Source organism: Procambarus clarkii, chromosome 80, assembly GCF_040958095.1.
Source record: "Procambarus clarkii isolate CNS0578487 chromosome 80, FALCON_Pclarkii_2.0, whole genome shotgun sequence".
In the NCBI taxonomy this organism is placed as follows: Eukaryota; Metazoa; Arthropoda; class Malacostraca; order Decapoda; family Cambaridae; genus Procambarus; species Procambarus clarkii.
Window position 1 is genome coordinate 24,420,599 of NC_091229.1, and position 16,415 is coordinate 24,437,013.

The 16,415-nt window shown below is 44.9% G+C and overlaps 2 protein-coding genes across 3 annotated transcripts in view; both read right to left on the minus strand.

Annotated features, from left to right (window-relative positions):
* The window catches only part of LOC123746341 (paternally-expressed gene 3 protein), a 218,944-nt gene that overhangs the window by 132,857 nt on the left and 69,672 nt on the right, over positions 1-16,415 (minus strand). The gene's annotated exons all lie outside the window — the stretch shown is intronic.
* LOC123746219 (uncharacterized) lies at positions 2,249-14,276 on the minus strand. The gene is made up of 2 exons (XM_069315116.1): positions 14,175-14,276; positions 2,249-3,022 (listed from the first exon to the last, which is right to left on the minus strand). Exons 1-2 carry the CDS (start codon positions 14,274-14,276, stop codon positions 2,249-2,251), a joined length of 876 nt encoding a protein of 291 aa, XP_069171217.1.

Genomic DNA, 16,415 nt, shown 5'->3' on the forward strand with positions numbered 1-16,415 from the left:
GTTTATTTCAACACAATACACAGTGTTGAGTGTTTTTCGTGGGAAACAAAATTTTGAATTAACGAGTATTTCAAGATGAAATTAGATTGTATAGGATTTTTATAAATGTTTAGTAAAATGATCACAGCAACACGGTAAACATATTTAGTGAAATGACTATAACAGTATGTTAGAAAACGAACATAACAGCACACTTAGGATGTTTAGTAAAATAAACATAACAGTAAGTTGAAATAGCTCAATAAAACTATTATAACAGTGGATTAAAGATATTTAGTAAAACGAACATAACAACACGATGGTGTTTAGTATAATGATCATAACAACACGTTGATGTTTAGTATAATGATCATAACAGCATGTTAAAAGTTTTTAGTAAAACGAATATAACAGAATGTTAATGTTTAGTAAAATGAAGATAACAGCAGATTAAAGATATATAGTTAAACTAACCTAACAGCACGTTAGAGACTTTAGTAAAATGAACAAAAACAGGTTAAAAAATGTTTAGTAAAAGAAAAATAACAGCATGTTGAAAGTGTTTTGTAAAACCCACATATAAGTTCACTGTTGATGTTTAGCAAAACGAACATAACAGCACGTTGATGTTTAGTAAAACGAACATAACAACACGTTGATGTTTAGTAAAACGAACATAACACCACGTTGATGTTTAGTAAAACAAACATAACAACACGTTGATGTTTAGTAAAACAAACATAACAGCACGTTGATGTTTAGCAAAACGAACATAACACCACGTTGATGTTTAGCAAAACGAACATAACACCACGTTGATGTTTAGTAAAACGAACATAACAACACGTTGATGTTTAGTAAAACGAACATAACAACACGTTGATGTTTAGTAAAACGAACATAACAACACGTTGATGTTTAGTAAAACAAACATAACAACACGTTGATGTTTAGTAAAACAAACATAACAGCACGTTGATGTTTAGCAAAACGAACATAACAGCACGTTGATGTTTAGTAAAACGAACATAACAACACGTTGATGTTTAGTAAAACGAACATAACACCACGTTGATGTTTAGTAAAACAAACATAACAACACGTTGATGTTTAGTAAAACAAACATAACAGCACGTTGATGTTTAGCAAAACGAACATAACACCACGTTGATGTTTAGCAAAACGAACATAACAGCACGTTGATGTTTAGCAAAACGAACATAACACCACGTTGATGTTTAGCAAAACGAACATAACACCACGTTGATGTTTAGTAAAACGAACATAACAACACGTTGATGTTTAGTAAAACGAACATAACAACACGTTGATGTTTAGTAAAACGAACATAACAACACGTTGATGTTTAGTAAAACGAACATAACAACACGTATAAACAATAGTCAACATCACAACTTTAGGAGAAGATCACACCCCGCATAACACTCGAACCTGTCCCAATTGACAACCATCACAACCTTTAATTGATCACAGCTCCTTTACGGGCTATTCATGCCCATGCCACCTCTTGGGTGGCTTAATCTACATCAATCAATCAATCACAGGGAGGCCAAAATATTTACAGAAAACGGCATATAGCCAGTCGAAGACTAACAACAGCAGCACCTCCTTGTGCAGGAATCAAGACCTCACATACAGACAAAGACGGATGCGACGGAACACGATATAAACAGGTTGAAATGTGAGTCAGTGCCTTGACCGAGACCTCACACCGGCTTGACCAGTCCACGCCAGCACAGCACAGCAACGGTCAATGACCCCGTGATGTCACCAGTCGATGTCAACGTCATTCAGTGACCTCACCAGCCTATATCACAGGCATTCACTGACCTCAAGTTGCTGTATGTCTTTCATAATCGAATGTTCAACAACTTCACAGCATCTCCTAGCAATCAACTTCATGGGATCTCCTAGCAAACCAGTTATATAGAAAGTATAAACGGAATTTGCCCTTTAGACGATCCTGTCTTGACACAAACTGGCTTGCTAATGAATCCACCTTGCAACCTACTGGCCTCTGCGGGGCATCCTCCCACTGCCCAACCTACACACCTAATGTGGCCACCCAGTGACCTATTTGCCAGTCCAACCTACACGCCCGGAACCTAACCTATCCTTCCCGAGCCCGTGACAGTGTGGCTCCGATGACAGAAGTTTCAGATCCCTGAAGTTTTCTGATGAAATTGCATTATTTTCACGCACAAAATATAATGATATGTAATATAAAAACTCTCAAGTGATCCCGGATTTAAACATAAACAATTTTCTGCCCATCAGAAGGACTTTCCTTAATGTGTATAGGAGACATCTTGATTGTATTCTGTGGAGAGTATTGTTGACCTTGTGTGGGTGGTGAAGCCGGACCTGATGCCCGTAGCTGGGTCAGGATCACTACTGCTGGCGGCGTTGATGTCTCTTCTTGCTGGCGGCGTTGATGTCTCTTCTTGCTGGCGGCGTTGATGTCTCTTATTGCTGGCGGCGTTGATGTCTCTTCTTGCTGGCGGCGTTCATGTCTCTTCTTGCTGGCGGCGTTCATGTCTCTTCTTGCTGGCGGCGTTGATGTCTCTTCTTGCTGGCGGCGTTGATGTCTCTTCTTGCTGGCGGCGTTGATGTCACTTCTTGCTGGCGGCGTTGATGTCTCTTCCTGCTGGCGGCGTTGATGTCTCTTCTTGCTGGCGGCGTTGATGTCTCTTCTTGCTGGCGGCGTTGATGTCTCTTCTTGCTGGCGGCGTTGATGTCTCTTCCTGCTGGCGGTGTTGATGTCTCTTCCTGCTGGCGGCGTTGATGTCTCTTCTTGCTGGCGGCGTTGATGTCTCTTCCTGCTGGCGGCGTTGATGTCTCTTCTTGCTGGCGGCGTTGATGTCTCTTCCTGCTGGCGGCGTTGATGTCTCTTCTTGTTGGCGGGGTTGATGTCTCTTCCTGCTGGCGGTGTTGATGTCTCTTCCTGCTGGCGGCGTTGATGTCTCTTCCTGCTGGGGGTGTTGATATCTCTGGCTGCTGGGGGTGTTGATATCTCTGGCTGCTGGGGGTGTTGATATGTCTGGCTGCTGGAGGTATTGATATCTCTGGCTGCTGGGGGTGTTGATATCTCTGGCTGCTGGGGGTGTTGATATGTCTGGCTGCTGGAGGTGTTGATATCTCTGGCTGCTGGGGGTGTTGATATGTCTGCCTGCTGGGGGTGTTGATATCTCTGGTTGCTGGGGGTGTTGATATCTCTGGCTGCTGGGGGTGTTGATATCTCTGGCTGCTGGGGATGTTGATATCTCTGCCTGCTGGGGGTGTTGATATCTCTGGCTGCTGGGGGTGTTGATATCTCTGCCTGCTGGGGGTGTTGATATCTCTGGCTGCTGGGGGTGTTGATATCTCTGGCTGCTGGGGGTGTTGATATCTCTGGCTGCTGGAGGTGTTGATATCTCTGGGTGCTGGGGTGTTGATATGTCTGCCTGCTGGGGGTGTTGATATGTCTGGCTGCTGGGGGTGTTGATATCTCTGGCTGCTGGGGGTGTTGATATCTCTGGCTGCTGGGGGTGTTGATATCTCTGCCTTCTGGGGGTGTTGATATCTCTGGCTGCTGGAGGTGTTGATATCTCTGGCTGCTGGGGGTGTTGATATGTCTGGCTGCTGGGGGTGTTGATGTCTCTGGCTGCTGGAGGTGTTGATATCTATGGCTGCTGGGGATGTTGATATCTCTGGTTGCTGGGGGTGTTGATATCTCTGGTTGCTGGGGGTGTTGATATCTCTGGTTGCTGGGGGTGTTGATATCTCTGGTTGCTGGGGGTGTTGATATCTCTGGCTGCTGGAGGTGTTGATATCTCTGGCTGCTGGGGGTGTTGATATCTCTGGCTGCTGGGGGTGTTGATATCTCTGCCTGCTGGGGGTGTTGATATCTCTGGCTGCGGGGGGTGTTGATATCTCTGGTTGCTGGGGGTGTTGATATCTCTGGCTGCTGGAGGTGTTGATATCTCTGGCTGCTGGGGGTGTTGATATCTCTGGCTGCTTGGGGTGTTGATATCTCTGGTTGCTGGGGGTGTTGATATCTCTGGTTGCTGGGGGTGTTGATATGTCTGGCTGCTGTGGTATTGATATCTCTGGCTGCTGGGGGTGTTGATATCTCTGGCTGCTGGGGATGTTGATATCTCTGCCTGCTGGGGGTGTTGATATCTCTGGCTGCTGGGGGTGTTGATATCTCTGCCTGCTGGGGGTGTTGATATCTCTGGCTGCTGGGGGTGTTGATATCTCTGGCTGCTGGGGGTGTTGATATCTCTGGCTGCTGGAGGTGTTGATATCTCTGGTTGCTGGGGGTGTTGATATGTCTGCCTGCTGGGGGTATTGATATGTCTGGCTGCTGGGGGTGTTGATATCTCTGGCTGCTGGGGGTGTTGATATCTCTGGCTGCTGGGGGTGTTGATATCTCTGCCTTCTGGGGGTGTTGATATCTCTGGCTGCTGGAGGTGTTGATATCTCTGGCTGCTGGGGGTGTTGATATGTCTGGCTGCTGGGGGTGTTGATGTCTCTGGCTGCTGGAGGTGTTGATATCTCTGGCTGCTGGGGATGTTGATATCTCTGGTTGCTGGGGGTGTTGATATCTCTGGTTGCTGAGGGTGTTGATATCTCTGGTTGCTGGGGGTGTTGATATCTCTGGTTGCTGGGGGTGTTGATATCTCTGGCTGCTGGGGGTGTTGATATCTCTGGCTGCTGGGGGTGTTGATATCTCTGCCTGCTGGGGGTGTTGATATCTCTGGCTACTGGGGGTGTTGATATCTCTGGTTGCTGGGGGTGTTGATATCTCTGGCTGCTGGAGGTGTTGATATCTCTGGCTGCTGGGGGTGTTGATATCTCTGGCTGCTGTGGTATTGATATCTCTGGCTGCTGGGGGTGTTGATATCTCTGGCTGCTGGGGGAGTTGATATCTCTGGCTGCTGTGGTGTTGATATCTCTGGCTGCTGGGGGTGTTGATATCTCTGGCTGCTGGGGGTGTTGATATCTCTGGTTGCTGTGGTGTTGATATCTCTGGCTGCTGGGGGTGTTGATATCTCTGGCTGCTGGAGGTGTTGATAATCTTCACTGCTTGGAGACCTCTATGGTCTTAGGAAGGACCTTTCAAATTCAAATTGTTTCTTGATGTCAATTTGATGACTTTGTGATGTAATGGAAGACATAACAGTTGTCGTGTTAAGATAAACCTCTGTAGTGTTAAGAGGAACCCGTGTGGTGTTAAGGGAAACCTCTGTCAAGAAGTTGAAAATTTAACTCTCCAAAGTTCATTTTTACGATCTTATTTGGCCTGACGCTAAGAGATGCGTTTCGTTTACTCTTATTAACATTGTCAAATGCCGAGTTCGAATAGTTAAAAAAGTTTCCTGCTGCTATATATATAGAGGAGTAAGAGGCGAAGGTGAAACACCTTACTTATAGGCCAATAGTTCCATTGAATCTTAGCAATGTAGTATGTTCCTATGATATGGAAGCAATGAGTCACAATAACGTGGCTGAAGTATGTTGACCAGACCACACACTAGAAATTGAAGGGACGACGACGTTTCGGTCCGTCCTGGACCATTCTCAAGTCGATTGTGACTCAATCGACTTGAGAATGGTCCAGGACGGACCGAAACGTCGTCGTCCCTTCAATTTCTAGTGTGTGGTCTGGTCAACATGTTCCTATGATGGCTGACGCAGTATGCTGTGTGTTCTGTCATGTTCAGTTGGCAGAGTGTAATTTGGTGCCTATGATAACTATACGCAATATCAGTGTTTTATATTTATTAGAGGTGTAGTAGAAGGAATAGTGTATAATAATAGTGTATAATAATAGTGTATAATAGTTTATAATGATAGTCTGGACGTGATGGAGAAGCTAAATTATTAATATATTATAGCCACGTCGGCAAATTATAAATTATATGCCAGTGTATATAATTTGTGATGCTGACTTAAGATATGACCTGTTATTCATTATTATCATCAAACCATACTATGCTATTATACAGTGCAATATGTTTTCTTTAATTGGAAATAACAGTTTCTTTGACTGGATGCTGTAGTTGTATACAATGTGTGGAGACAGGCAGGTGCTGCTCTGTCAGTCACGTCATATTTACTGTCACTTGTTGACTAGTTGCTCTAGTTTTCTTATACATTTTTTTAATCATTCTTTAGCCAATTGTTCTGTACAAATTTTGTGTTTTTATTCAATATTTTGTTTAATTTTGTATGATTGTTTGCAAATTTTATGTGAGTATGTTGCTTGTTTCAGCTCCTTAATTTAATCGTAGTTTACAAACGAAAACTGAGAGGTTTTCCCCGCTACTCGGTGCATAAATTGAGTTTACTCAAGTCCTGGATTATGTTAAGACTGAAGTATTAATGCTGATTGGTTTTTAATCTATTGTGGTGGCCTTAATAACCCTCCAGAGGTTGACATTGGCCTTAAGCCCAGTACCAAACTTGTTGGTTGGTCAGTAAGTTATTGTGGTGGCCTTAATAACCCTCCAGAGGTTAACATTGGCCTTAAGCCCAGTACCAAACTTGTTGGTTGGTCAGTAAGTTATTGTGGTGGCCTTAATAACCCTCCAGAGGTTAACATTGGCCTTAAGCCCAGCACCAAACTTGTTGGTTGGTCAGTAAGCTATTGTGGTGGCCTTAATAACCCTCCAGAGGTTGACATTGGCCTTAAGCCCAGCACCAAACTCGCTGGTTGGTCAGTAAGTTATTGTGGTGGCTTCCAGAGGTTGATTTATTTTTGCTGAAATGAATAACTGAAGAGTAACTATCTAGTCACTAACCACCGCCGTACACTCGCCTTCCCCATGCCAGTCATTAGCGTGTGAAGAGTGCTAACGTAATGGCTTTAGACTTTCCTCGCTAACTGTGAATGAACGATGTTTTATGCCTGTTGGATACCGCAAAATTTTCTAAACTTTAGCAAACACAAATGACGCTCGTAAATAATTCGTTCAAGCAAAGAACTGTATAAAGGAAAATATGTTCTATAAATAAAGGCCAAACTGTTGTAATAATTAAATGATATTTGGAAACCAAATGCATTAAGTTTTGTGTTCGTATCCTCTTTAGCCTGGGAATTTTCCCCTTGTTTTCCAAATACCCGACATGATCAAACAATAATCACAATAAAACTAACACCGTGACTTCCATGTGTAAAATGCATCATTTACATTTCACGGCTGTAAAGCGATCCGCGAGTAAAAATATCATACGTCTGGCACCTGCGATAATAACAAAACCGCAAAATAAGTCACGCGTCCGACCTCTCTAAACTTGCCGAGCCACTGCCGCCATGGGTCGGGAGGTTATGGCCGCGGCAGACCCGAGCGTTTCCGTAGGTTCTCAGGTAGGAAACTATTCCTTTATGAACATGCATCATACCTGTTATAATGAGCCGGTGACATGGCTCCTCCTCTCCAGGTCACAGACACATTGGTATTTTCTGTTTTATTTTTGTTCTCTGTATACATATATATAATTAATAATGCACCTAAGAGGGACTATTCATTGTATATTTTCCTTCAATCCTGCGAGCGTATTGTGTAGCAACGTAACGGATTTTAATTCTGGTAATTTTAAATAATTTTTCACTTTCAATACAATCAATTAGGGAGCCGGTCGGCCGAGCGGACAGCACGCTGGACTTGTGATCCTGTGGTCCTGGGTTCGATCCCAGGCACCGGCGAGAAACACTGGGCAGAGTTTCTTTCACCCTATGCCCCTGTTACCTAGCAGTAAAATAGGTACCTGGGTGTTAGTCAGCTGTCACGGGCTGCTTCCTGGGGGTGGAGGCCTGGTCGAGGACCGGGCCGCGGGGACACTAAAAATCCCCGGAATCATCTCAAGATAACCTCAAGATAACCATCTATGAACATGTAAGATACATATTCATATATACCGCTAGGAATTTATTAAATCCAAGTAGCTTCCTGTAAATCTTCATCCTGCTCAAATAAGCAATAACACAACTCGTTGGACCAATAATACTGAAAGTACTGCCAGCTCTGATGAGTGAGCACTTGGCTGTTGTTGTTGGCACCATGGAACGGAAGGGAATATTCAGGGGACAGCGCCAAGTCATTACGACTATTTAGCACTGGGAAAGGGTCAGGATAAGGACTTGGGATGGAACGGAGGGGGAAGGAATGGTGCCCAACTACTTGTGGACGGTCGGGGGATTGAACGCCGACCTGCATGGAGCGAGACCATCGCTCTACCGTCCAGTTCAAGTGGTTGGACTGGTACCAAGGGATGAGTGCAAGTAACGGTATGCAACTATAGTGTGTGGCTTGCTGGGGCTGGTAACGGCTGTGGTAACACAAGCACGTTAGCACCGTGGTACTCGCTAACACAGTGTCCCTCGCTAGTCTGTGTTAAACATGTTAGCACCGTGACACTCGCTAACACAGTGTCCCTCGCTAGTCTGTGTTAAATACGTTAGCACCTTGACACTCGCTAACACAGTGTCCCTCGCTAGTCTGTGTTAAATACGTTAGCACCGTGACACTCGCTAACACAGTGTCCCTCGCTAGTCTGTGTTAAACATGTTAGCACCGTGACACTCGTTAACACAGTGTCCCTCGCTAGTCTGTGTTAAACATGTTAGCACCGTGACACTCGCTAACACAGTGTCCCTCGCTAGTCTGTGTTAAACATGTTAGCACCGTGACACTCGCTAACACAGTGTCCCTCGCTAGTCTGTGTTAAACATGTTAGCACCTTGACACTCGCTAACAGAGAAACATTCTCTAGCACCGTGTTAAACTTATCCAACACCTTCAGCTTCGCGCGTAACGGGTGTTGAGTAATTACTAACTTGTTTAAAACACAGTAGTTGGGAAGTCTCTGTTTTTGTATCAAGCAAAAAGATTACATCACACCTCACACTGTGAGGCCGATACCTGCGTGTGTGTGTACTCACCTAGTTGTGCTTGCGGGGGTTGAGATTTGGCTCCTTGGTCCCGCCTCTCAACCGTCAATCTATTGATGTACAGATTCCTGAGTTTCTGGAGCTCTATCATATCTTCATTTGAAACTGTGTATGGAGTCAGTCTCCACCACATCACTTCCTAGTGCATTCCATTTCCTAACTACTCCGACACTGAAAAAGTTCTTTCTAATGTCTCTGTGGCTCATTTGGGTACACAGCTTCCACCTGTGTTCCCTTGTGCGTGTACCACCAGTGTTAAATAGTCCCTCCTTGTCTACCCTGTCAATTCCCCTGAAATTTGTGTATGTGGTGATCATGTCTCCCCGAGATCTTCTGTCGTCCAGTGTCGTGAGGGGCAGTTCACGCAGCCTTTCCTCATAACTCATGCCTCTTAGTTCTGGGACTAGCTCTGAACCTCTGAACTTTTTCCAGGCTCGTCTTGTGCTTGACAAGGTACGGGCTCCATGCTGGGGCCGCATACTCCAGGATTGGCCTTACATATGTGGTATACAAGGTTCTGAATGATTCCTTACACAGGTTCCTAAAGGCAGTTCTGATGTTAGCCAGCCTCACATAGGCCGCTGATGTTATTCTTTTGATGTAGACTTCAGGAGACATGTTTGGCGTGATATAAACTCCTAGATATCTCTCCCAGTTTATTTTGTGAAGGACGTCATCAAACTGTGTGCGTATTCACCTAGTTGTGTTTGCGGGGGTTGAGCTCTGTTCTTTCGGCTCGCCTCTCAACTGTCAATCAACTGTTACTAACTACTACTAACTATTTTTTTTCACACACACACACACACACACACACACCCAGGAAGCGGCCCGCAACAGCTGTCTAATTCCCAAATACCTATCTACTACTAGGTAACAGTGACATCAGGGTGAAAGAAACTCTTCCGATCTGCTTCCGCCGGAGGCCGGGATTGAACCCCGGACCCTGGGATTACGAGTCCCAAGCGCTGTCCATTCAGCCAGGGGGGCCCCATGTATTCACCTAGTTGTGTTTGCGGGGGTTGAGCTTTGCTCTTTCGGCCCGCCTCTCAACTGTCAATCAACTGTTTACTAACTACTTTTTTTTCCCACACCACACACACACACCCCCCAGGAATCAACCCGTGACAGCTGACTAACTCCCAGGTGCCTATTTACTGCTAGGTAACAGGGACATTCAGGGTGAAAGAAACTTTGCCCATTTGTTTCTGCCTCGTGCGGGAATCGAACCCGCGCCACAGAATTACGAGTCCTGCGTGCTATCCATTAGGCTACGAGGCCCCTGTGTGTGTACTCACCTAGTTGTACTCACCTAGTTGTGTTTGCGGGGGTTGAGCTCTGGCTCTTTGGTCCCGCCTCTCAACCGTCAATCAACAGGTGTACAGATTCATGAGCCTATCGGGCTCTGTCATATCTACACTTGAAACTGTGTATGGAGTCAGCCTCCACCACATCACTTCCTAATGCATTCCATTTGTCAACCACTCTGACACTAAAAAAGTTCTTTCTAATATCTCTGTGGCTCATTTGGGCACTCAGTTTCCACCTGTGTCCCCTTGTGCGTGTTCCCCTTGTGTTAAATAGACTGTCTTTATCTACCCTATCAATCCCCTTCAGAATCTTGAATGTGGTGATCATGTCCCCCCTAACTCTTCTGTCTTCCAGCGAAGTGAGGTTTAATTCCCGTAGTCTCTCCTCGTAGCTCATACCTCTCAGCTCGGGTACTAGTCTGGTGGCAAACCTTTGAACCTTTTCCAGTTTAGTCTTATCCTTGACTAGATATGGACTCCATGCTGGGGCTGCATACTCCAGGATTGGCCTGACATATGTGGTATACAAAGTTCTGAATGATTCTTTACACAAGTTTCTGAATGCCGTTCGTATGTTGGCCAGCCTGGCATATGCCGCTGATGTTATCCGCTTGATATGTGCTGCAGGAGACAGGTCTGGCGTGATATCAACCCCCAAGTCTTTTTCCTTCTCTGACTCCTGAAGAATTTCCTCTCCCAGATGATACCTTGTATCTGGCCTCCTGCTCCCTACACCTATCTTCATTACATTACATTTGGTTGGGTTAAACTCTAACAACCATTTGTTCGACCATTCCTTCAGCTTGTCTAGGTCTTCTTGAAGCCTCAAACAGTCCTCGTCTGTTTTAATCCTTCTCATAATTTTAGCATCGTCCGCAAACATTGAGAGAAATGAATCGATACCCTCCGGGAGATCATTTACATTTATCAGAAACAAGATAGGACCGAGTACAGAGCCCTGTGGGACTCCACTAGTGACTTCACGCCAATCGGAGGTCTCACCCCTCACCGTAACTCTCTGCTTCCTATTGCTTAGATACTCCCTTATCCACTGGAGCACCTTACCAGCTACACCTGCCTGTCTCTCCAGCTTATGTACCAGCCTCTTATGCGGTACTGTGTCAAAGGCTTTCCGACAATCCAAGAAAATGCAGTCCGCCCAGCCCTCTCTTTCTTGCTTAATCTGTGTCACCTGATCGTAGAATTCTATCAAGCCTGTAAGGCAAGATTTACCCTCCCTGAATCCATGTTGGCGATTTGTCACGAAGTCCCTTCTCTCCAGATGTGTTACCAGGTTTTTTCTCACGATCTTCTCCATCACCTTGCATGGTATACAAGTCAAGGACACTGGCCTGTAGTTCAGTGCCTCTTGTCTGTCGCCCTTTTTGTATATTGGGACCACATTCGCCGTCTTCCATATTTCTGGTAGGTCTCCCGTCTCTAGTGACTTACTATACACTATGGAGAGTGGCAGGCAAAGTGCCTCTGCACACTCTTTCAGTACCCATGGTGAGATCCCATCTGGACCAACAGCCTTTCTAACATCCAGATCCAGCAGGTGTCTCTTGACCTCCTCTCTCGTAATTTCGAACTCCTCCAAGGCCGCCTGGTTTACCTCCCTTTCTCCTGGCACAGTGACCTCACCCTGTTCTATTGTGAAGACCTCCTGGAACCTCTTGTTGAGTTCCTCACACACCTCTCTGTCATTCTCTGTATACCTGTCCTCGCCTGTTCTAAGTTTCAATACCTGTTCTTTCACTGTTGTTTTCCTTCTGATGTGACTGTGGAGTAGCTTTGGTTCAGTCTTGGCTTTGTTTGCTATATCATTTTAAAAAAATTTCTCTGCTTCTCTTCTCACCCTGACGTACTCATTCCTGGTTCTCTGGTATCTCTCTCTGCTTTCTGGTGTTCTGTTATTCTGGAAGTTCCTCCACGCCTTTTTGTTCAGTTTCTTCGCTTCGATACATGCCCTATTATACCATGGATTCTTCTGTTGCTTCTCGGATTTTTCCCTTTGGGCCGGGATGAACCTGTTTACTGCCTCCTGACACTTTTGGGTAACATAGTCCATCATGCCCTGTACAGACTTGTCTCTGAGGTCTGTGTCCCAAGGTATTTCACTTAGGAAACTTCTCATCTGTTCATAATTCCCCTTTCGGTATGCCAGCCTTTTGATTCCTAGTTCTTTTTGGGGGGAGATAAGTCCTAGCTCTACCAGGTACTCAAAGTTCAATAAACTGTGGTCACTCATTCCCAAGGGCGCTTCCATCTTAACTTCCCTTATAACCCAATTTTTTAGGGTAAATATCAAATCAAGCATTGCTGGTTCATCTTCTCCTCTCATTCTTGTTGGTTCTTTGGTGTGCTGGCTTAGAAAGTTTCTTGTTGCCACGTCCAGCAGCTTAGCTCTCCATGTTTCTGGTCCTCCATGTGTGTGTGTGTGTGTGTGTGTGTGTGTGTGTGTGTGTGTGTGTGTGTGTGTGTGTGTGTGTGTGTGTGTGTGTGTGTGTGTGTGTGAGCGTGTTTAGTTCATTCCATATCCCCACTACTCTCACGCTAAAAGAAATCTTCATAACATCTCTATGACTCATCTGAGTTTCCAGCTTCCACCCGTGTCCCCTCGTTCTGTTGGTATTCCGTGTGAACATTTCGTCTATTTCCACTCTGTCAATCCCTCTAAGTATTTTGTATTATGCAATGATATCTTCCAGCTTCTTCCTTTTTCCTAACGTCGTCAGGTTCAGTTCCGTCAGTCGCTCTTCACATCCCATCCCATGCAACTCCGGGACGAGCCTCGTCGCAATTTTTTTAACCTTTTCCAGTTTCCTTATGTGTATTTTCAGGTGGGGACTCCATGATGACACGGCATACTCCAAGACTGGCCTCACGTAGACAGTGTAAAGCGCCTAAATGCCTCCTTACTTAGGTTTCTGAATGATGTTCTAACTTTTGCCAGTGTAGAGTACGCTGCTGTCGTTATCCTATTTATATGTGCCTCAGGAGATAGATTAGGTGTTACGTCCACTCCCAGGTCTCTTTCTCGAATCGTCACAGGTAGGCAGTTCCCCTTCATTGTGTACTGTCCCTTTGGTCTCCTGTTATGTAATCCCATTTCCATAATTTTACATTTGCTCGTGTTGAATTCCAGTAGCCATTTCTCTGATCATCTCTGAAGTTTGTTCAAGTCCTCTTGGAGGATCCTACAATCCTCATCTGTCACAACTCTTCTCATTAATTTCGCGTCATCCACAAACATCGACATATAGAACACCTGTAGACATGGCGTTCACGTATATTAGAAATAGAACTGGTCCCAGCACAGATCCTTGAGGTGCTCCACTCGTTTCTGTTCGCCAGTTTGACTTCTCGCCCCTTACCGTTACTCTCCGGCTCCTTCCTGTTAGATAGTTCCTTAACTATGCTAGTTCTTTTCTGCTTACTCCTGTTTGTCTGTCAAGTTTGAGTACCAGTCTCTTGTGCAGAACTTTGTCAAAGATTTTTTGGCAGTCCAGGAATATGCAGTCTGCCCATGCTTCTCTGTCCTACCTTGTTCTTGTTGCTGTATCATAGAATTCTATGTTATGTTATCACAGAATTCTAATAGAATTCATTATCATAGAATTCTAGAATTCTAGAAGTCATGATTTCCTTTCTTAGAACCCATGTAGGTATTTGTTTACATACCTAATGTTCTCCAGGTGTGTAACCAGACTTAACTTGATTATTCTTTCAAGTACTTAACGGGGAATGCTTGTCAGTGATACTGGTCTGTAGTTAAGTGTCTCTTCCCTATCTCCTTTCTTAAAAATTGGCACGACATTTGCCATCTTCCAGCAACTGGGCAACTCCCCCTTCGTAAGTGACTCATTATAGATCCTTGCCAGACGCACGCTGAGGGCCTGCGTTGACTCTTTTAGTATCTACGGTGATACGTTGTCTGGTCCAACTGCTTTAGTTTCATCCAGTGTTGTTAACTGTTTCATTACTTCCTCTGCTGTCACTTTTATATTCTTTAGTCTCTCATCTTGGGTCATCTCTTCTAACAATGGGAGCTGCTCAGGCTCGGTTGTGAACACTCCGTGGAAACCATCATTCAGTGCCTCGCAGGTTTTCTTGTCACTTTCCGTATATGCCCCCCTCTGTTTTCCTTAGTCATGTCACTTGGTCGTTCATCGACATTTTCCTTCTTATATGGCTGTGTAGTAATTTTTGTTGCCTTTTCGCTCTTATTGCAATATCGTTTTCATAAATCTTTCCAATACTCTCCTTATTAATGTATTCATTCAGTGTGTATTTACTATTTGTGCCGACACAGTCGAGCTATTAGCTCGTGGACCCCACATTTCTAACCAATCTATTTTTCTCTATTATATCTGCTACATGTATTTCCTCTATCTCACAGGCACACACGTACACACGTCCCTAGGAAGCAACCTGCTGTCTAACTCCCAGGTACCTATTTTCTGCTAGGTGAACAGATGTATCAGGATATGAACAGATGACCCCAGAGCGCTGCTCACTCAGCCGTGAGGCCCGGGTAAACGTGTGTGACTACTGTCACTCTGTGTGTGTGTGTGTGTGTGTGTGTGTGTGTGTGTGTGTGTGTGTGTGTGTGTGTGTGTGTGTGTGTGTGTGTGTGTGTGTGTGTGTGTGTGTGTGCACTCACCTATATGTGCTTGCAGGATCGAGCATTGACTCTTGGATCCCGCCTTTCTAGCTATCGGTTGTTTACAGCAATGACTCCTGTCCCATTTCCCTATCATACCTAGTTTTAAAAGTATGAATAGTATTTGCTTCCACAACCTGTTCCCCAAGTGCATTCCATTTTTCTACTACTCTCACGCTAAAAGAAAACTTCCTAACATCTCTGTGACTCATCTGAGTTTCCAGTTTCCACCCATGTCCCCTCGTTCTGTTATTATTACGTGTGAACATTTCATCTATTTCCACTTTGTCAATTCCCCTGAGTATTTTATATGTCCCTATCATATCTCCTCTCTCCCTTCTTTTCTCTAGTGTCGTAAGGTTCAGTTCCTTCAGCCGCTCTTCATATCCCATCCCTCGTAGCTCTGGGACAAGCCTCGTCGCAAACCTCTGAACCTTCTCCAGTTTCTTTATGTGTTTCTTCAGGTGGGGGCTCCATGATGGCGCGGCATACTCTAAGACGGGTCTCACGTAGGCAGTGTAAAGCGCCCTAAAAGCTTCCTCATTTAGGTTTCTGAATGAAGTTCTAATTTTCGCCAGTGTAGAGTACGCTGCTGTCGTTATCCTATTTATATGTGCCTCAGGAGTTAGATTAGGTGTCACATCCACTCCCAGGTCTCTTTCCCGAATCGTTACAGGTAGGCTGTTCCCCTTCATTGTGTACTGTCCCTTTGGTCTCCTGTCACCTGATCCCATTTCCATAACTTTACATTTACTGGTGTTAAACTCCAGTAGCCATTTCCCTGACCATCTCTGCAGCCTGTTTAAGTCCTCTTGGAGGATCCTACAATCCTCGTCTGTCACAACTCTTCTCATTAATTTTGCGTCATCTGCAAACATTGACATGTATGATTCCACTCCTGTAAACATATCATTTACGTAAATTAGAAAGAGGATTGGTCCCAGCACCGATCCTTGAGGTACTCCACTTGTTACTGTTCGCCAGTCCGACTTCTCGCCCCTTACCATTACCCTCTGGCTCCTTCCTGTTAGGTAGTTCTTCACCCATACTAGGGCCTTTCCGCTTACTCCTGCCTGCCTCTCAAGTTTGTATAGCAGTCTCATGTGCGGTACTGTATCAAAGGCCTTTTGGCAGTCAAGAAATATGCAGTCTGCCCAGCCTTCTCTGTCCTGCCTTATCCTTGTTACTTTATCATAGAATTCTAAAAGGTTTGTTAGGCATGATTTCCCTGTCCAGAACCCATGTTGGTGCTTGTTTACAAATCCAATGCTCTCCAGGTGCTCAACAAGTCTTAGCCTAATTATTCTTTCAAGTATTTTGCAGGGGATGCTTGTCAGTGATACGGGTCTGTAGTTAAGTGCCTCCTCCCTATCACCCTTTTTGAAAATCGGTACGACATTTGCCTCCTTCCAGCAACTGGGCAATTCTCCCGACATAAGTGACTCATTAAAGATCATTGCCAGAGGCACGCTGAGAGCCTGCGCTGCCTCTTTAAGTATCCACGGTG

Bases quoted from the DNA above. Each gene is read 5' to 3' on its own strand.
- LOC123746219 (XM_069315116.1), bottom strand. From the start codon at position 14,276: ATGACCCAAGATGAGAGACTAAAGAATATAAAAGTGACAGCAGAGGAA. The intron at 3,023-14,174 runs GTATCACCGTAG...CAACACCCCCAG, and splicing joins AAGCAGTTGGACCAGACAAC to CAGCCAGAGATATCAACACC.